This window comes from Poecile atricapillus, chromosome 20 (genome assembly GCF_030490865.1).
Source record: "Poecile atricapillus isolate bPoeAtr1 chromosome 20, bPoeAtr1.hap1, whole genome shotgun sequence".
Taxonomy (NCBI): Eukaryota; Metazoa; Chordata; class Aves; order Passeriformes; family Paridae; genus Poecile; species Poecile atricapillus.
In genome coordinates, this window is record NC_081268.1 from 1,644,218 (window position 1) to 1,665,771 (window position 21,554).

Consider the following 21,554-nt stretch of genomic DNA (forward strand, 5'->3'; position numbering starts at 1 on the left):
ACAGTTTATATGCCAATCCAATTTTGATGCCTGGTATTCACCCCAGAGACTGTTTATTTTAACTTTATCAAGTGAAGAGAAAAACAACTGTGTTAGAATGAAAAAAGCGCATCTGGCAGCAGGATATTCTGTCTGTCAGAAAGCTTCCCAGCTTTACTGGTGTACAAGAACATGGGATTTCAGTTACCAAAGGGCTGAAGGATGGGGAGAAGAGTGTGCAGAGCGCAAGTTCTTTGTGTGTTTACTTCAAGGATGGTTTTCCCTGGTCTGGTGACTTTTTTCTGCAAGACTGGCACAATCAGGAGAGAGGCTGGGGTTTGAATTTCTTCCCCGTGGCTGTTTTTGTTCTCTCCCATTGGCAAGTATTTTTGAGCATTGGAGGAAAAAGTAGACATTTGCCCACCCCATTTTTGTTGTTCATCCAAAGAACATCCTGATGGAGAACAGTAATTTTTCAATAATTAGGAGGGACAGTGCAGACATGCAGATCTGGTTGGACACAGGGGACACAAGGTTCATTTTCCTGCAAGAGAAAGGGTGTTAAGTGATTAATATTTAATGTTTGGAACAAATGGCACTTTATTTTTTTAATCAATAAGACTTAATATCAGGTACTTGTAATATCTAGAAAGAAACTATGTGTGAACTTTGGAAAGATCTCACTCTCTGCCTCTCTTTAAAGCGCATCCTTTCTGCAGATGTGGCCAGAAGTTCTGCTCTCTGTGGATACATTTGAGCATTCCTTAATGGGTCGGGACGCCGGAGGAAAAGTTAAACTGGAGGCTGGATGTAGTTTACTCAGAAAGCACTATATGAATTTTAGTGACATACAGAGGCCGGTTTGGGATCTGTTTTCAGTGGGTTTTGGGTCGGCTTGAGGTCGGTTTCGGGTGGGCTCCCGACCCCCGCTGGAGCCTCACGCAGTCCCCAAGGCCGGGACTCCAGGCTCGGGCCTCGCCCCTCAGGGCCGCGCCCCTCAGCGCCCCCCAGCGGCCGCCCCGGCCTCCGCGCGCGGCCCCGCCGCCATTTCGCTGCCCCGGAAGCGCTCGCGGCCCCTCCCGTGCCCGGCGGAACATGGCGGCCGTGTCCGTGCTGCGCGCGCCCGCCGGCGGCTTCAGCTTCGACAACTGCGCTCGGTGAGGCGGCGGCGCCGGGAGCGGGACGGGGCCGGGGGGCGCGGGGCCGGGGGGCGGCGGGGGGAGCCCTCCACCCGGCCTCACTCGCCCCCTGTGTTGCAGGAACTCGCTGCTGGAGGCCGAGCTGGTCAAGAAGGGGCTGCGGGTGCCCGCGCCGCGCAAGACCGGCACCACCATCGCCGGCGTCATCTTCAAGGTGAGGCGGGCGGGGGGTGAGGCCGGCTGGGCCCGCGGCGGAGGCTCCGCGCTGCTGAGTCACCCCCGGTGTGCCCGGCCTCATCCCGAAGCCCCGAGCTGCCTCCTGGGGAAGTCGCGGCTTTGGGAATCATTCTCTCTTCCTGCAGGATGGCATCGTCCTCGGAGCGGATACGAGAGCAACTGAGGGGATGGTTGTTGCTGACAAGAACTGTTCCAAAATACACTTCATTTCCCCTAATATCTAGTAAGTATTGTGGATTTTTGTTGGGTAGTAAATTGTTCATTGTGTACGTTATTGCATAATGATGTTGGTACTGGGATTTTTAGCTGTGTTCTTTACTAACAGCAAATATTAAGCTCTGTTTCAAAATGATATTTTGTTAGTGAGGTTCATGGTATTCTATTTACACTTAAGCAGGCTCTCTTGTTCCATGCTCTCTGTGTGAGAACTTAATTCCCTCAATTTTACAATGAGAAAATTTCTGCTTGTTGCATGAGGTTTCTGTCTCCTTTTCCTCATTTGCTCATCTTGTTCCTCAGCTGCTGCGGTGCCGGAACAGCTGCAGACACTGAGATGACAACTCAGCTGATCTCCTCCAACCTGGAGCTCCACTCCCTGTCCACGGGACGGCTCCCACGAGTTGTCACGGCCAATCGGATGCTCAAGCAGATGCTGTTCAGGTAACTGAGTGGATATCTTCTTTATTAACAGTTTTTTATTAAAGCCCCCAGATAATAATGCTTAAGGAGCATCCTGTCTCAGCTTGCTTAACCTCCATAATGAGACTTCAGGAAAGATTTCATAATTGCTCTTTGCTTCATGGGCTTCTTAACTGAGGTGGAAGAGAAATGGAGTCTGTGGTGTTTTAGAGAATTAATGCAATGATTACACAACAAAAATAGAATGCATAGTCGCATCCATGAAAACTACTGTGTATCCTTGTGGTGAGAAGGCTGGACCAGTAGTAGAGTAATGTGCAAGCTTGTAAAACAGAGTTTCCTGTGATTTGTAATAGAATCATTGCCTCAGAAAGTCTGCTGGACACTGAAATAAGCCATATTTTAGTACATTTCTTTGATTGCTGCCAGCTGGTAAAAGCAGCCTGTTTAGTGCAGAGCTGTACCCAGGTGGTTGCAGAGCAGTTCCCAAATGCCTGTATTGTGTTAAACAGTTTCAGACTCACAGCCAAACATTGCTCCCAGGTACCAAGGCTACATCGGTGCCGCGCTGGTGCTGGGGGGAGTGGATGTCACAGGCCCCCACCTGTACAGCATCCACCCCCACGGATCGACCGACAAGCTGCCCTACGTCACCATGGGTGAGTGCTGCTCCCGCGGGGCCAGGGCACGGCTCACGTTGGTGCTTACAGAGGTCTTAGTTAAATCCCATTGTTTGCTGGGAGCTGTGTGGCCTTAGACTACAAAGATAAAGTCGTATTTATAAGGCAGGTGCACCATTCTGTTTTCTCACAAACATGGGCTGGGATAAAACTCAGCTGCCAGAAAACTGATATTTGGAATGTTGCTGTGTCTGTTCCACACCGTAAATCACAAGAATTGTGGGAATCCCAAAATCTTGCTGAAAGAAAAAAAATACCCTCACAAACTTTATTTGGAGATTGTCCTAAGACATGGTTCATATAAATTTCATCTGGGCGACTTGTGTTTTCTTTGGAAGACTTGGATTATTTTTAACAGAAGCTTATGTTTGGTAGAGCCATGGAAGTGTAAAGGAAAGTTCAAATAAATACATCAGAAAACTGATCTGAAAGCAAAGTGTATCAGATTAGTAAATCAGTTAGCCTGTGCCTGGTGCAGCTTTAGTGCTGCTTCTGTGGTGGGAAAATACACATTTATAGATTCTCATTAATATTTTCTGTTTCTTTCTGGCACCTTTGGCTAAAACACCTGCTCGGGCTGTTGCTGGAGGTGGCGGAGGTCGCTGTTTTAGCCGGGGCGGGTGGCGGTGTAGCGAGGCCGTGATTAACACTCGCAATTAGCGGGGCCGGGCCGGGCCGGGCGCTGCGGCGGCGGCGGGCGGCCGCTGGGGGGCGCCAGCGGGCCGGGCACGGCGCACGGCCACGTGACGTCATCACAGGGCTGTGGGAGACTGTGAGGGGCTGTGGGGTCCGGGAACCGTGGGGCCGTGAGGGGAACCGTGGGGACTGTGAGGGGCCGTGGGGACTGTGAGGGGCCATGGGGACTGTGAGGGGCCATGGGGACTGTGAGGGGCCGTGGGGCCGTGAGGGGCCGTGGGGCCGTGAGGGGCCATGGGGACTGTGAGGGGCCATGGGGACTGTGAGGGGCCATGGGGACTGTGAGGGGCCGTGGGGCCGTGAGGGGCCGTGGGGACTGTGAGGGGCCATGGGGACTGTGAGGGGCCACGGGGACTGTGAGGGGCCGTGGGGACTGTGAGGGGAACCGTGGGGCGGTGAGGGGAACCGTGGGGACTGTGAGGGGCCGTGGGGACTGTGAGGGGCCGTGGGGACTGTGAGGGGAGCCGTGGGGAGTGTGAGGGGCCTTGGGGAGTGTGAGGGGAGCCGTGGGGACTGTGAGGGGCCGTGGGGACTGTGAGGGGCCGTGGGGACTGTGAGGGGCCGTGGGGACTGTGAGGGGCCGTGGGGACTGTGAGGGGCCGTGGGGCCGCGACACACACTCTGCACTCCGCACATGCTGGCTTTCCTGCCTCAGTTTTAAAAGCTTTAAAATGTGGCCTGTCGGGAAATCCGGCAGCTCCTCTTTCCTTCACAAAAATAGCATGGTAGCAGGCTGAGTTCAAACGAGGGGGAAGTAGAGTATCAGAGGATTAAGTTCTGTGTAGCTTAAACTTCGGTGTGTTGTGGGCAGTACCAGGTGTGTGGCTGGTGCCCACACTTTGCTTTTGGCCACGCTGTCAGACAAAGCCCTTCTCAGCATCAGGGTCCTTCACCTTCCCACTCCTGGTGCACTGACACTTCCAGTGACCAGGATATGTTTTACTAATAAAATTTTACTAATAAGTTTTACTAAAAAATATACTAATAAAATTTAGCTAATTAGCTAATGCATTTAGATGAAAGATAGAATCGAGACAGCAGAAAAACTATAAAAAGTCAAATTAAAGATAGCAGTTGGAATTGTATTTCAGTCTTATTTAGACTAGTCTGTTGTTTGTTGGGTGGGTTTTTTTCCCCCATATGTTCTAAAGGTGGTTTATTAAATCAGGGGAGGTGTGTTTGGCCAGTTAACTTCTGGAAATGAAGTATTAAATAGGAAATGTGGTTGAGAAGTTGAGTTTTATTTTGATATGCTGGTCTGTCTGGATGGACGGAGTGGTGTCCTGTCTTGCAAGAGAGATTTAAAAGGTGCACGGTGCTTACTCAGGAGTGAGAACATCAAATTAAACTGTTTATGCTGACAAAGGACAAAATTGGATTTCAGCAAACGATGCAAGATTGTCTGATTGCTTGGCTTGTCTAGGAAAGCTTCTGGCCAAGGCCTATAATGAAATGCATGCATAAAATTAAAGCTCTTGAAGTGTGTAGTTGAGCTTTTGGAAGCAGGCAGAGTGTTCAGGAGTCTCTCGTGGCTGGAGCTGCTCCCCTGGTGCCAGTGGTGCTTCATATTCATAAATCAGCTCTTCATGCAGTGGCAGTGTCGTGCTGCAGAGCAAGAACTCCCACTGCTGGGAGCCAGCCCCCAGCCAGGAGCCACACTGAAAAATGATCCCAATCCAAGGGGCTGCCGAGATCACAGAATTCTTACCTGGGATGAGCAGCAAATTGAATAACAATGAGTGCATGTGAATAAATGCCCTGTCAGGGAGCCTTGGCAGTGATGGATGAGGAAGTGCTAAATGTTGCTCTCAAAGCTTTGCACATCCTCTGGTGTGGCAGCAAACAGGTCCTTGGGTGAGGAGGTGGACGGTACTTGGCAATGAGAACTTGTCTTCAGTGAAGGTTCTGCTGAAAAGATCCAGTGCATCTGCTTTAGAAAAGCTCCCCCAGTTGTAATTCGCAGTGAAAATTATTGTGAGCTGCACTTTTTTGCTGTGTATCAATAATTAACTTTCACTTTAAATCAATACTGAAGTGGTACAACTGCTCAAGTGAAGACCAGATGGTATTTTTAAAGTCAATTTATTACAGTTGCATGCAGAAAACTTAACAACTTGGTTGTAAATATTCAGGAAATGACCAGTGTTACTTAAAGAAGAGAACAGTAAATTCTCATCATTTCATAACGTACCTGGTTCATGCTAATCAAGAGACTGGAAGGCATTTGCCTCTGAGCAGTTCAGCTTCTGAAGTTCTATAGAATTTGTTTGCAATCAATATTTTTATATGTGTAGATATTAGATTAATGCTTCCTGAATATTTGGTTCTAAAATGTAGCTTACTGCAAATATATGCAAAGCAAATTCTTTGGAATTGAGATGGCATTTTTTACTTGATGTTAAATGTAAGCATTTTTAGCAGTTTGCGGATTTTAAATTTCTGAAAGGGGTTTTTTTCCTGAGTGCTATATAATACAAATAAATTATGACTTTGCCAATTATCCTTTGTTTTAATTATTCTTATTGCTCACATACAGAAGAGACATAAACTTCAAACATGTGTAAAAAATAAATCCAACAAAGAAAATTTCCTATTTCTGCAGAGCTTATTTTGAAATCTTACCTAAAATAAAAATCTGGTTTGGTGTTACTTTGAGCTCAGGTAAAGACACTATTTAATGACACGCTATCAGGCGGCTTTCCTGGAGTTTTAATGGATTTGAGGTTGAATTGCTGCTGAATCTGAACTGGTAGTGACTTAAATTGGTTACCGTGTGCATGAGGTGGGGAATCCACCCTGAGTTAATGGATGGTGTTTTGTCATGTTTGGATTTTATCCTTCTCCAGACTTTGTTTGGGAATTGTGAAGCTTGTTTCTGCATAAAGGCAAAGCATGCTTGTTAAAAACGAATTATTGGTGGGCACTGAGTGCACGGACAAGAGAGCAGCTGTTTCCCCACACACAAACAAGTTCTCCGTAGACCCTTAATATCCAAGTTTTCTGTGTTTTTATAGGAACTGCAGTAAGAAAACCGTACTTGCAGTGTTTACTTAAGTTCCCAGTTTTATTGCCTGCTCTCCTGTCACAATGCGGCTTTCACGAGGCAGTTGGAGTAGTTGGAACATTGTGGGGTTGTTTGGATGGTGGCTGGAATTTGACAAGGAGAGGGAGGTCGGTGCGGTGGGATAGTGAAGTTCTCACCACGGGAGCGACTGTCCATGGCTGCATGTCCAGGCCAGTCCCAGCAGTGCAGGTGGGCTTTGCTCAGCTCTGTGCTCCAGGGCATGTCTGCATGCCAGGAGGGTTTTCCACAACAGTTCCTGTTGCTGTTGTCAAACATGCTTTGTTTTGATGGAGACACTCAGATGTGTGCGATGACTGGTGTTTCTGAAAACACGGGGCTTACATCTGGTGCTGGGAACAGTGAAGAATTTTCATTGTGCTATTTAAGATCAGGAAAATCTGTTCTTTCAGAGAATGCTTAGCTGTGCTGGGAAGCTTTTGCTAAGGCAATTTTTTAAATGCAAGCTTGTTTAGGATTTATAAGCACTCGAGAAAAAAAAGAATTGAGTCTATTCAGCTTTTCCAGCTTCCTGTTCTGCCAGAACCTCCTTAGGATCTTGGTTTTCAGATGTAAATGTCTACATGTAGGTTTAATTAAGTTAAGACTTTGAACAACTCTGAAAAATTTACATTATAGGACTGTCTGGATTTATTTATTTAAGGTTGATAGTAGATTTGGCATTTATTTGTGTCTTGGTAACATAGTGAGATAAATAATTAAGTGTAATTCTTTATGTATAAAGGATTTCATGTACTATAACGTAAGATTTCCCCCTCCTTTTTCCTTTTTTTTTTTCCTTTAAGTTACTGACTTCCTGCCCACAGCTTCTTTTGGGAAGTTCTTTTTAAAAGGAGCTGGAGGAATTCAGCCTGAGCCATGTATGCAATTGTGTTATCAATAATTCTGTATTTGTCAGTAGAAGTTCTAAGAAATTACGATCACTTTTTCTTAACTAAATACCTAATGTAGTAAATTTGGTCAGATATTACATTTTATACTTTATTTCTTGCACATTTTCTAGTCTTTGTCTTCCGATTTTGTCAACCTTTCCCCAAGAATAGCGTTGTTTTCCAGCTTTGAGGATTCCCACTCAGCTCATGGTAGGCCATCATTTGGGTATAGCAAGAATGTGGGCTTGGTTTGAGACCACAGCCGAGATTTTTTTCCCCCCTCTCATTAGAAATATTCCTATGTCATCCCTGAAGAATTATTATTTTATTGTTCAGGTTCCTTTATTTGTTTTGGCATATACTTTATTTTGACCTTGTTTGAAGGGTCAGTAAAATTCCTTTTATTTGTGGTTGGTTCTGTGATATCAGCTGTTTGCATCAGCAGTTCAGTTTTGCTATTAGTTGCTTAAAAATCTTCTTTATTCTCAGTTTCAGCGTTTAAAAAATGGAGTTGTGTATTGCTCCACGGTGTAAATGAATAGTCATTGCCTGTAATACAAGTACACACTTAGAGTGTCCTACTGCTTTTAGATGTGATGTATTTGGTACTGTAAAGGTAATGATCCTCAACCACAGCAATATTCTGTAACAGGAATATCTGTCATATTCATCGGGATTACCATGTTCATTGATTTGTGTCTGTAAATCTGCTGTTTCAACCCTTTAAATTTGATCTATAATTGGACCTCCTTAAATGGTTCAGCTAAGGTAGTCTGTATTTTCTCAACAGTGTCACTGTCAGCTTCTCCTTTTTCATTATACATTCAGCAGACTTGATAAAATCAGCAGGACACCTCATTTGAAACTGTTTAATCGCTGCCTTTTGCTTTCACTAAACCATTGAGGTGGTCAAGCGATATACACAAATCATTTTAAATAGGAAATATGGCTTTCTCTGTGACCCAGCTAAACAGATAGCACTATGCAAAACAAGTTAAAAAGTAATAAATGCCAAAAAATCTTCTAATTGGAGTAAAAAATTGCAGGTAACTTTATTCACTCCCCAAAAGTAGCGCTCTCTGAAATATGGGTAGGGCCACCGACAGACAAGAAAATCTTTGTGAAGACTCACTCTTTCTGAACAAAGCAAGTTTACAGTTTCAAATAGTACCATCCTGCTTCTTGTGTTAATTCATGAAAAGCACATTTATAACTCTGCGGTCTCAGTGCTTTGGGCAGAGATGGCTCCTGTTCCATCACGGCACTTGTACTTTGTCCTTTCTGGAGAGGAACGTTAAACTCATGGTTTTGTCTCTGGCACTTTGTTCAGCTGTTACTGTTCATTATTGTAAAAAGAATGGCACAAAGCAGGAGCACAATTAACTATTTAACTACAGGGGATATCGGCTGCTGGCAGCAGCCCCCTGCCCTGTTCCCACTGCTGGGCTGATCATCCTCAGGGTGGGAGCCATCTCCTCATTCCAGCACCCCTCTAAGAGGGGCAGGCACAGAAGTGGGGCAGGAGGGATGGAGGAGTAGGGACTGCAAACTGCAGCATTCCCTTAACTCTGTTTCTTGCCTCGTTTGTGTATCTCACGTTCAAAACGTAAGCAGGAAGGGCTGTCAGGATGGGCCTGTGCCGAGTCTGTGCCCACAAACTGTACCCCAGGATTAAACTGGGTTCTGACTTAATGTAGACACTGTACAGTGCAGAGGAAGCTAAGGTGGGCTTCAGTTTGGTTTGTGCTGATGAGATGTACTGCGTTTTTCTCTAAAAAAACTGCCATACCTAAATGCACTGGCTAAAGGGGTGTCCTGGTGTTGTCACCACAGGTTCTGGATCGCTCGCGGCCATGGCAGTGTTTGAAGATAAATACAAACCCGACATGGAGGTAAGTCTTGGGATTTTAAACCTCAGTGTTTCTTCCCTCAGCAATCCTCGTGATCATAAGAATTCAGGAGGTTTGAAACTCTAAAAAAGGTAAATCTGCTCTAGTTTAGCTGCACTTAAAATGTACTAATGTCAGCTTACTGCAAAACTGTAAAAACTGATGGGTAAAATAAATAAATTTGCAGGAAGGTATATTTATATATGGGAAAATGTGTGGTTTGAATGTAGGTGAAGGCTTTAAAAACATACAGCTTACTGGTTATAGTTGACTTCAGGAATTTACCAGCCCTTGCACAGTCAGTGTTGTTGGTTTTCTGTCAGTCTCGAAAAGAGAATGCAACAAAGTGTCCAGGTTATACATTAAAAAAATTCTGATTGATTGTGTATATTCAGAACTAGTGTTTGCAGTTTTAATATCTGCTTAAAAGCTGATTATCAGAAGACTCATAAGGTTGTGTTTTGCTGCCCATACTGATAAAAAATGGAAAATACTTGATTGTAGTTATAAAAAATCATTCAGGAGAGCTAAAAGCTAGAGTGTCATAAGATCAGAGTAGGCTATTTGGTTACAAATGAATCCAGTGCTTTTTTTTTGTATTTTCTGTTGTATTTGTTGCATTTGGTTATATCATACTGCTAATATAAAACCTGAGAGTCCAGATGAAATTAACTATAAAATAATTACAGGGTTTTCTGTAACTGTATTTCATAAAATGCCTCAGTAATGTCAAGTCCTCTTAAACCACATTAATCTCTTCGGACTTTGTAAAAATGCTCCTTCTCATTCCAATTGATTAATAGTTCCACAGTGAAGAAAAAATGAGAATTGAACACAAGATTGAAAATTGAACCAATTAAAAATGGCTTGTGACACTAACAGTTTCAATCATTTCAGCCTAAAAGGCGGATAAAACGAAGCTTGGAGCTCTTCAGTATCACTGAATGATGTAGAAAAGAAAAGTTAGTTTACTATCAGCAGAGGTCTTCAGATGCTCCTCATTTTTGTAATGCAGCTCCTCATTTCTGTGGGTCATTTCCTCCCCTTCAAGTGCACTGTGTTTTTAGGTGATGGTCCCATAAATTCACAGTTCCTCTATAAAGCTGGTAAATGGAGTTTAAAATGTGAGATGATCTGTTGTACCTTGGTACATCTCCTGACAAATCACAGTGTGCAATTCCAGCAGATTTTTAATAAAACAGTCACCTTCCCACCTTGTTTTGAGAAGTTTGCCATTAGTTAATTGCTTCAGCATTAGTAATAAGCAGATTTCCAATTATGCCTGGCCCCTCTCCTGTCAGTATGTAAGCAAGAATTGTAGATGTGCAAAGTTAAGGACACGCAGTGGGACCAGGATTCCTGTGATTTGGGCAGCATCTGAAGACACTGGACTTTTGGCCTCTAGTATATTTACAATTGTTATCAGAAATACTGAAATATGTTTAATAGGCTCCCAAGTGTCTCTGGGAAGGATCCTCACACCAGATGGCTGATAGAGCCACTTGAGAAGAGAGAGGAAGACTCTGTTTTTCCCTCTCCCCTCGTGCTGCTGTAAGAATGAGAGTCTCCTTTTCCAGCCTCCTGTGTGATTGTGCACTTGGCATGTGTGCCATTCCACTGAAAACATGGACTGCAAATCCCTGGAAGCAGCAGCTACAGCACAATAGTCCTCTTTCCAAGATACAAATGGCAAAGAGCTGTGCTGTGCAAGTAAAATTTTCATTTATTCTCAGCTAGCTTTCAAGCTTGGATTTTAAGTCATTTATTGTGTAAGAGCAACCGAAAAAGGCACCAAAAACTGGTAATCTCTAAATTTTCCTATTTAGAAAGGTCATCCTCATTAAACTGTCTTCACACACAACCATACGTGGCAGCAGATAGTCACTTATAACAAGCATGTAGAAATGCAGCCTACCAATTTGTTGGAATAGATATTTAGATCTTTGAGACTTGCGTGCACCTTAACCCTTCCTTTGGCTTTCCTGGATAATCTGTTATTAAATAACAATTCAGGAATTGTATTAACCAAACCAGCAAAGTTTCATGTGATAAAGCTCAACTGTATTCTTAAACACTTCCTCTTCATGTTGTGTTATGGCTGAGTTTGTATTTACATTTTAAGTCAAAGTGGGTTTTTTTTCAGTAAATTAATAAAATAACAAATATTTCTAGTGAAATTAATCCAAATTAAATCTGAAGTATGCTATGTATATTTTACATAAAGCTTGCTATGAAATGGCAATGAAGATAAAATTGCTGGAGATTAATTTAATAAAATACATAGAAAATTATTATTTTCCTGTCAAGATCAATGCTCCTTTCTTTTGCACTAATTGTCAGAATAGCTTGCTAGGGCTACTGGAGGGTAGTGGTGTGCTTCAAGACCATCACATCACAGAAAAATGATTCAAAGGCAAACTGTCCTGCACCCTCTGGTATCAACTTGCAAATTAGCATCTGGAATGTAATTAAACAAGCTTAATGAAAGTAGCAGCTGAATACTACTGGAAAAGACAATCAGCTTTTTTGCCTCTGATATATATTCTGTACTATTGAAGCTGATCACCAAACGCATCGTGTGAGCACAGTTAAAAAAAAATTAGCATTTATTTGAAGAATAGGAACTGTTTTTCATTCTGTTATGCTTTTGGCATGCACTGGTGTCCCAGGAGAGCCATGCCACAGCAGATAGTGCACAATATTTATAAATCCATGACAGGCAATAATAGCAACTTGAAAAATTCTTTTGCTAGAATTTCAAGTTGAGAGCTGCCAAAAGCTGAGAGGATCAAATCTGCAGTGGCAGCTGCTGTGCCCTACAGTTAGAATCGTAGACTTTGAAGATGCTCAACTAAAAAAAAAATAAAAAAATAATAAAATAAAAAAAGACTGCAGGCTTAGCCAATTTTTGCAGGTTTCTAGAGCCCTGGCTCTCTGCCTTTTGAAGATGAGTTGCTGAAGCTTCTCCCAGTGCCTGAGGCATGCTAACACCAGCAGGATGTGTTTTTTTCCATAGACTTAGTGTGTCTTCAGATTTAAGTAGCACATGCTTTATCAGTGCCAACTGTGATGGTCCTTTCCCTGGCTGCAGTGCTGGGAGATGGTCTTTACCCAACATCCTTCAGAGAAGCTGTGGAGATGGATGGTGACGTCCCTGAGTGCCACTTGTGCAGCCTGATTTATGGAGGCAGGGTTTGTTGGGAACGAGTGCTGGCCTCTAGAGGAACCATTATAGATCGCTGAGGATGGGAACGCTTTCAGCCCTGAAGGCCTCTAGATGCTTCAAAAATGTAATGCCAAGCACCTAACTACTGTGGAACAATATTAATCTGTCATGTGGGCAGCTATAGATCTACCTTAAAAAACGTAAGTGGAAGAACAGCACGTCTAATGGAGCTCAGATCTCTCATTGCAGCCAATTTTTCTTTCAATAGAGTCGCCACGTTTTTAAACCTTACAGTCATTTTGTAAATGCATTTGTGCCTTCTGGTGTTAAACAATAGCAAAGAAATACTCTTGAGTCAGTGGATATAGAAAGCATTGTGAGCTGGGAGAAAAATGTCTACAGTATTAAATGCTGGAATTCTGGGTTTATCTATCCTGTGGTGATTGAACTCCTCAGGAGATAGGGAGGGGGATATATTTTATTCTGGTATTTGATTTCTGGTGTTTGAAAAATAGAAGCATTTTGTCTGTAGAATTACTTGATGCACAGCGGGGTTATGTTGTAGACTTCCTGTTTAAGCAAGGAAAGGCTTCTTGTAACTTAATTTCTTTTCTGTATTTCATCAAAATAGCCAGGTTTGTTAAAAAGAGGCTCCAAAAGGAAGACAGTTAGAAGCTACAGAAAACAAAACTTTTGCAGAGAAAAGAAAGTAAATCTTGGAGTTGTGAGTTCAGGAGCAGAACAGCTTGAAGAAAGGAGATAGGAGATAGTCTGGCAGATACTTCATAATTATTTCTCGGATAGATCACAACAAATGTACGAGATTGTATTTACAGTCATTTATTGTACCATTTCTTAAATGTGGCAGGAAATCAAGTGGTACTGGATGAAAACAAAAATACCCTGGAGGGTAAGAACAGATGAATAAGAGAGGACTGTTCTGAGTGTGTTCCACGTGGAGCACAGGCCCTCTTGGTGCTGCAGCAGCTGTGCTGTCCCAAAACCTGCAGCTCGGCCCACCAGAGGGGGGTGGTCCCCTGGTGTGACTGCTCTGCTCTGGCAGCTTTGGCTCACCTGTTTGGGTGGGACCTACATGGGCTGGGAGCAATCTGATGAGCAGTTTGGCAGGCAGGTTTTGGAGAAGTGGTTTTCAGTAGCTCCTAATCCCTGAGTGAAGTAGCTGAGGCACAGAGAGCATTTTCCTTGGGATGCTTCATATGCTCTGGGATCTTTGCGGTATCGAAATGCGAAGTAGCCTGAATGCAGCTTTCACTGTGCACCTCTTATTTCAGTAAAAAAAAATACATCAGGCACACTATAAAATATTATGGTAACATGTCACTTTCTTCCATTTTTAAGCAGCTGACACATAGATCCTTCAAATGTTCCTGTGCTCACATTTCCTACTGTCTCTCAATATGGTAGAATTATTTTTGTTTATTAACTACTGACAACAATACTGAGCTATTTTTGGAATCTGTCAAAAGTCTCTAATCTTCAACAATAGTTGTCTCCCCGGCGTTGTCGCCCGTGTCTGTGTGCCGGGGGCTCGGGAGCGCTGACAGGCTGCAGATGAGCCCTGTGTTCATTAGTGATGGTGATCAGCTCGGGCTCAGGTGTGGCAGCCGCGGCTGATCCTGCCAGCTGACACCGCAGCTTTAATGACTCCACAGGACGGTGACCACTTGCTGGGAGGTTTGTGGGCTCCACTCTGGCAGCAGACAATGGAGATCAAGCCAGACTATGGGAGTTAGGCTGGAGAGGCTGCCTGAGATACTTGAACGCCTGTTGGTGTCAAACATGGAATTAAGTAAATGGGGAGGGGGGGAAATCTGACTTGGTGAGCAAAAATCAGGACTTTGTGTCTCTGTGCCCTGTGTATCTGTGTATTTCATTATCCAGTGACAGGAACTGAGGCTGTTAGTGGCATATCTTCACTCCTTGCTGCCAGAGCTTGTGGCACTGCAGTTTTCAGCTTTCCTGACATAGCTGTGTTTGTGTCTCCTGGAGACATGGATTTCCATGGGTAAATATCAGGTGTTAGTGCATACAGTCAGCCAGAAAATAAAGGCTTATCATACCTATTTCTTATTCTTAGGTTAGATCACAATTATCCTGTGGCAGCCTGGTTTCTGCTTGACATGTTGGACAGTTTGTACTGTTTTCATCATCTTTCACAGAACTGTGCCCTGGATCAATTTCCTTTGTGGAACTAGTGTTAAACAGGAAATCTGGTTTGGAATATGCCAGCTAAGTATGCTCTGGCATGGATGGGATTGCAGGAGAGGTGTTTTGTGGGGTGCTTTCTGAATGAATGAAAGCCCAGTTTGTGTGCTGAAGTTGGTGGGACAGTGCCAGCAGCTCCAGTCCGAGTTCCCAGAGATATCCAGCAGTGCTGCCTTCCAGTTTGCTGATTGCAAACTGTATCAAGGGAAATGAATGTTACCTTTGTGTAAATTGGGCCTTGCTGCATGACAAAGAGCAACAATTTCTTCACCTTTATGAAAGTAACACTTAAACTTTGTCCATAATAGTGTAGACAAGCTGGCCAGAAGCAGGGCTCTGTGTTAAGAGATCATTTCACTGCACAGGGTAGGGGGAGGACAGGTAATTATTTTTGATGCATTTCTCAGGAGCAGGTGTTCCAGTTTAAATTGTTCCAGTTTGTATATCTCCCATAACTGCGGAACACAGGCAAAATGTACTGGAAAATATTTCACATGGCACAAAGCCCGAGTGCTGCTCCCGCGGCGAGGGCCGGCGGGGCCGAGGGCAATTGCTGTGAGAGAGAATGAGGAGGAGGTGGGAGCCAGCCTGGGCTTTATGGAGCATTTTGGTGTATTAGGAAGGATATATTACCAGAGGGCCCAAGGCTTCTTTTCCAAATGATATGTTGACCTTCATTCCCTTCCATCCTTTTATCAGAGGTAGAGCAATATTAAGATGAGCAGGGTTTGCTTTATTTGAAACCAGATGTGTTACTGCTTGACATTAATCTTTTTATATGCAGTAACATAAAGTAACTTTAACCATAGTCTTTTGCAGGGTTTGCATGTGTGGGTGGCTGAGGGTCGGTGTGTTACTGTAGAGCAGCACAGCAGGACCAGAGGAGGAGCTGCAGCCTGGCAGGAGTTACAGCTCTGGTGCTGTTATGCCAGTTCCCATTCTGAGAACCAGTTCCCTAAAAACCCTTGAACTTTACTAAGTGATTGATTGAACGATTTCTTTTAATCATTCTTAGTTCAGTGAATGGGAATAGTATTAAAAGAAATCCCACAGTTGTGAGAAGTGCTTGTAATTTAATTCTGTGCCATTGGAAATATGGATTGTACTAATCCCCGTGTAGGGAATGACATACAGCAACTAATGGTATTGAATAGTAGTTCCGAATCATATAAGTTTCTTTTCTTGTCAGGTAATTTGACATAAATTGTTAATGTAAATCCAGGTTAGTGGGGAAGACATTATTTTACTAAAAAAGATAAACTGCTGATTAATTCAGTATAGAACTCAATTACAAATTGAAAGTGTCTCTGCGGGACGCCAGTACCCTAAAGACAGCAGATGTTGAATTGATACTCCAGCATATTTCACCCTGGTATGAAATATTAACGTGGTTTATTATACTGGTGGTGTATGATATCAGAGAGGGGGTGGGGATGAGCCTGTGCTCACAGGCAGCTTCCTCAGAATGGGAAAAAACTGTTATCTCTGAGAATAATAATTAGGGACTACTGAGCAGTTTATTTGGAAAGTTCTTAGCAGAAAATGGTTAGAAAAATAAACATTTACTGACACTTCAGTCACAATGAACCCGAACATAAAACACATAGGTCTAATTAAAAAAAAAAAAAAAAAAAAAAAAAAAGAGACAAGTTGTATCGTTCTTATTCTGAGGCAGCACTAGAAATGCAGAGTTTTGGGGGGAGACTTGTTAAACCTGAGTGGTTTAAATGACACATGCCATCCCCTTTCCTGACAGCCAAACCACATCTATTCTTGCTGCTGGAGCCTTCCAGCCTTCCCTTACAAGAAATACAGAGTCCTTTGCTTCTCAGGCTTTTCTCTTTGGACTTAGAGCAGACTTCAGCATCTCTTCAGTTACAGACTGAAGAGCCCCTCACTCCCCTGCACTGCTGATTGTCTTCCAGACTCTCATTATGCTCCTGTAGGTGCTTATATCCTTCATGAAGTATTGCCTTCTACCCCCAAATTCCCAACACTCCTTTATGGATTTATTTTTTTATTGTCATTGTCTTTGCTGAAGCTTCTGACTTTTTTTTTTTTATTATTTTTTATTTCTTTCTCTTCCCACACAAGTCTTGGGGATTCTCACTTCAAGTAGTATCAACTTTTTATATGATAGTATTTGAACAAATCTCATTGTAAAAGAGTGTTATGGTAAGTATTTGCATTTGTTTATTTTTAGAAAAAACACTTGCTTATGTTCATATTATGCTGATTGTGCATTGCATTTCAAATCTTTCTAAGAATTGCTTTGGAGAACTGCACTGTGTATTGCATCTCTAACAGCATCCTGGTGACCTGCAGAAGGGATTCATTTTATTTTGGTAAGAGAAAAAAAAAATCAGTAATTTCTAAAGTTTTAAAATCTGTAAGGGACATCTCCTGTTTAACTTGCTTGTGAAGTTACAAAATGTGAGGAAATAATGTTCACAAAGCCATTCCAGCTGCTCCCTTTGCTGCTGGAGCATAATGATAAACTTGTTTACCGGTTATTAGTGAAGACAGTATTAATACAATGTAGAAGTAACCTCATCTCCTGTAGCAAAGTCTTTTTTCTTTTAGTTGCGCTTGAAATTTAGAAATCACATAAGTGAGAAGAGAAAGTTATCCAAGTCATATACAAGAGTAATGTGTAAAAGTTGCTGTTTGGGACTCGTGGCAGAGCAGCTGTGAGAGGTAATCCATCAGCTCTGAGTGTCTGCAAACTGCAACTCTCTAGATAACAGGTTTAAAGTAAAGATTTAATACAGGCTCTATCTACTATGATGTTGCAGTGACAGTTTAAAACTCATTCTCTAAATCTCAGCAGACTTTATAGCCAGCAGTGGGCCCATATAAAGCTTAATGGCATTACAACACATAAATCATCTTTTAAAGATGCTACCAGTAGCGCCAATATTAAATGCAGACAATTGTCTGTGTTATAAATAATTTATCAAACAGTGTTTCAGATTAGCCTTCCACGCAGAGTTATTTATTTTAGCCTTTACTGCCTATTCCTCAGGCACCCTTTGGAAGGCGCGTTGCCGGTCACTGTAATGAACTGGGCTGTGTCCCACAGCGCAGCTGTGCTGACCATTACAGCGCGCTGGACCTCGCTGCGCCTCTGCCAAGCGCTGCCCATTTGTCACACGCAGGTAAATGGAGCTGCACATTGGAGTCCAGGGACACATTGGGGCCTGTGTGATGGGGACAGACAGATCGCTCCATAAAGCGCTGCTTGTCACCGCTGCCTCGCCGTACGGTTCATCACTCGGCTGTAATCTCATTTAAGGAGCAGTGGGGGCCCCAGAGGAGGATATTCCCAGTTAGCTTGGTCTTTGCAACCATAAAGCAGGAAGTGCTCCTTTTATATGCTCTGAACTTTTAGGGTTTTTTAAGATTAATTATTACAGTGACTCATTGAGGGCCCTGTACTTGAGACTGTGTCAGCACTTTCCTGCTAACCCCCTATTTTGTGACTGTAAATAGTAGTCTTTGCTGAACTCCATGGAGGATCTCTGTAAGGAATACTTGGGGTTTTTCTTGTGGCTACTCTGTTCAGCTTTCTAAATTGTAAAAAAGAGGAGCAGGGAGCAGCACTGAGGCAGGACTTTCTAATGGCAATTATTCCATGTTCACAGACTGAGCTGCACTGTATCAGTGGAGGAGCTGAGGTTACAGCCTGGGCTCTCTGCCGTGGCTGCCTCAGTGCAGTTACAGCTCAGCTCTTCTGACTGCTATTGGGTATTTTTTTAACTATTTTGGTAACAGTAGGGTGATAGAGTACGTTTTTAAAAGCAAATCAGATTTAAATTAGAGGAATCTGTGAGATTTACAGTGTTAACTTCAAAGAATAAAATTAAGAGTAGAACAAACTGCACCAATCTGCTGTAGTTTTCATGAGCTACTTTTCTTACCCTAACACTCATACAGCTTAAAATTACTCTGCTTTTGCTACCACTTAGTTCTTAAAACAGATCTACACATACTTCTTTAGTTTATTTACTTTCACTACAGTACTGAAATAACCTTAGTCTGCAACAATCATTGACATGCTTCTGTCAGTTAAGTGAGGAATTACTTGCTTATCAGGATTTTGTTGCCCAAAACACTGAAGGAAAGCTACAGGAATTATTTTTGCAGCATGATTGTATTGTTCTAGTCAGCTTGTTAGGAGGCTTAATTAATTTTTTTTTTTTTTTTTAATAAAGAGTAATAGTTGTAAAACTGGGTGTGAAGTAAGAATTGCTGCTTTTTCTATAGTTCAGTGGAGGCTGTGCCCTGCTCCTATGGGTGTTGGAACAGGAATACTGTCATTCCCACCCTTCAGAGGGGCACCAGGGAGTGCAGGACAGGCCCGGGGCAGGTGGGTGGGAGCTGAGCTAATTTTGGGCTCCTCTTGAGCCGCACTCTGGGCTGGAGCAGCTGCAGCCGGGAGCTGCTGTTCCTGGCACTGCTGCTGTCACGTGGCAGAGCCCTGGCACAGACAGGCTGTGAAAATGAGCCACACTGGAAAAAGCTGCATTTTATCAAATTCAGCGTTGACCCCATCTCTTGTTCCTGGTGTCTGGTGGCAGAAGATTATTCCAAGGTGTGAAATAGCAGCAAAGCAATGAGGAGTGAGCCTGGCAGCCTCAGCTTTCCAGCAGGATCTGCTGGGTGAGCTGAGCAGCCACTGCTGCACACAACCTGGGGACAAAACCAGTCCCCACCTCTGTGTCCGTGGATGTGTTCCAGTCTTACCATTTCTGTACTGGAACAGGCAGCTCTAGTCAGTGTTTTCAGGTATGTAACACACCTTTGAGAGAAAGTAACGGGTCTTATATTCTCTGGTTTGTACTTTCTAGGCTACTGAAAAGATTTGTGTCGTATATGACGTATGCATATGTCCATGTATATATTTATGTGGACTAAAATCTGTTTTCCTTGCACTCTGACCCTTTGGCCAGGTGACAGGGGCACAGGGTCAGTGGGGCTGAGGGTGCAGGATGTCCCCTCACTGGTCAGGGCTCTCCAAGGCCTGTGGTGCCATGGGAAGGCTGCAGGGCACAGGCTGGACTGAGGGGCTCTGTCAGTGAAAACGTGTCCTTGGCCCAGGGACAGGCACACATGAGCACTGACACAGGCCGGGCCTTGGCTTTGACATGATTTAAAATGGCACATCAAGAAAGTTGTTTTGTGACATTTCTTCATGCTCCCCAGCCTGGGTTACAGCAGGGGTTGAGGCCATGTCAGATGGTTCCTGATAGTGCTGAGCTGATTGTGGGTATTTTTTCCATCAGCTCATTTGGAATAGCCCCAGCTATTCCTGGGAGCTGCAGAGGGAGCCAGTGCTGCTGGAATGACCGGGGGAGGCTGCCAGTGCCATCAATGCTCGTGTTCCCAAGGCCTCCGCAGCAGCACCAGTCAAATGATCTTACTGATCTGGTGTAATATTCTAATGGATATTTTGATGCATTTGAAATGTTTCTGTGTAAAAGATACTCCTGAATGCTGTTGTGTAACATGGGCACTGTTGCACTCCAGTTTCTAGTAACTGTGTCTTAGTTATATCCATTACTGTAGCAAAAGTTCTTTTGTTTCACTTAAGCAGTACAAACCTGACCAAGTGCAACATTTTGTCTGGGGTACCTGGTGATTGGTTTGGTGTATCATTTATTGTTCCAAGCTCAGCCTCCACAGGCACAGGGACACAGTGTCCTGGGAAATGCCAGCACTGGGGCAGTGACAGCTTTTTACCTTTCCCAGGAGGAGGAGGCCAAGCAGCTCGTGCGAGACGCCATCGCAGCCGGCATCTTCAACGACTTGGGCTCTGGCAGCAACATCGACATCTGTGTCATCAGCAAGAACAAGCTGGATTTCCTCCGTCCATACGATGTGGCCAACAAGAAGGGGGACAGGTGAGTGATCCTAAAGCTCTTGTGGGGTCCCTGCTCTGCCTCACAAAGCCTGTTTTCAGTAATACCAAGTTCTGTCAGTGATCTGCAGTCTGTAGGACTTTTAACTAAACAGCACAAAGGAGAGGCTGTAGCAGCAGCTGAACAGAGGCTAATACATTGATGGAATTATTCTAGAGTTGCAAAACATAAATAAATTGCTTGGTCTTTGGTTTTTAGCACAAATGTTCCTCACCACTTTGAGAGCACGCTGATTTTCCAGTTACATGGCAGTGTTTTTGTAAACAGTTTCCTGAAGTTGTTTGTTTATCTGAAACTCTGTCACTTATTGCAATCAATGTAGACTTTGCAGTAAGCACAGTTTCTTTACTTTGGACTTTTTACAGGAAACTTCTAAAGCTGATCAGTTCTAGAATTTTAAATGCAGGTTTTCCTCTGTACCATCTTCAAGACTAATTTTCCCCCATTTCTTTATTAGGTTTGGTAGGTACAAGTGTGAAAAAGGAACAACTGCTGTTCTCACAGAGAATGTGGCACACCTGGAGCTCGAGGTGTTGGATGAGACGGTGCAAACCATGGACACATCCTGAGCCCTGTGGGTGCTCAGACAGCAGCTGCTGCAGAATAAAGAGGCTCTGCCCAATCTCCTCTGTGTGTCTGTACCTGGTGCTGTTGCTGCTGCTTCTCTGCTCCTCCTTTAGATCAGGTGAGGCTCGTGCAGCCCTGAAGGGCTCTGGGGCTGATCTCAAGGGGTCTGAGCAGGTGAGAGCTGTGTGCCCCTCGAGGCACCAGCCAGCGCTGTTTGTTACCTCACTCCGAACAAAACAGCAGGAGTAAAACTGCTCTGCAGAAGTCTAATCTGAGAAGTTTTAATTTAATAGAATGTAAGAAAATGGTGAGCATTGGTGGTTCTGAATTGCTGCCCTTGTCCCCTCCAACAGACACTGCTCTCCTGCTACCAGGGTATCACTGGTCATCAGGAGATGTTGATGTTATTGCTTCCATTTGCTGTAGATACAGGGCAGATCCAGCATCATTTTAAGTCCGAT

At 43.8% G+C, this 21,554-nt stretch overlaps 1 protein-coding gene across 1 annotated transcript; it reads left to right on the forward strand.

The window, feature by feature from the left end:
- The first annotated feature begins 978 nt into the window (after nt 1-978).
- PSMB7 (proteasome 20S subunit beta 7) lies at nt 979-21,150 on the forward strand. Its single transcript, XM_058853443.1, has 8 exons — nt 979-1,136; nt 1,239-1,332; nt 1,481-1,578; nt 1,875-2,015; nt 2,538-2,653; nt 9,158-9,216; nt 20,357-20,508; nt 20,984-21,150. The coding sequence occupies exons 1-8, from the start codon at nt 1,075-1,077 to the stop codon at nt 21,093-21,095; spliced, it is 834 nt and encodes a 277-aa protein (XP_058709426.1). The 5' UTR covers nt 979-1,074; the 3' UTR covers nt 21,096-21,150.
- The last annotated feature ends 404 nt before the right edge of the window (nt 21,151-21,554 follow it).

Excerpts from the sequence above, each read along its gene's own strand:
- PSMB7 (XM_058853443.1), top strand. The coding sequence starts at position 1,075 with ATGGCGGCCGTGTCCGTGCTGCGCGCGCCCGCCGGCGGCTTCAGCTTC. Across the intron at positions 2,654-9,157 it reads GCTGCCCTACGTCACCATGG|GTTCTGGATCGCTCGCGGCC; the intron begins GTGAGTGCTGCT and ends TTGTCACCACAG. Across the intron at positions 20,509-20,983 it reads GCCAACAAGAAGGGGGACAG|GTTTGGTAGGTACAAGTGTG; the intron begins GTGAGTGATCCT and ends TTTCTTTATTAG.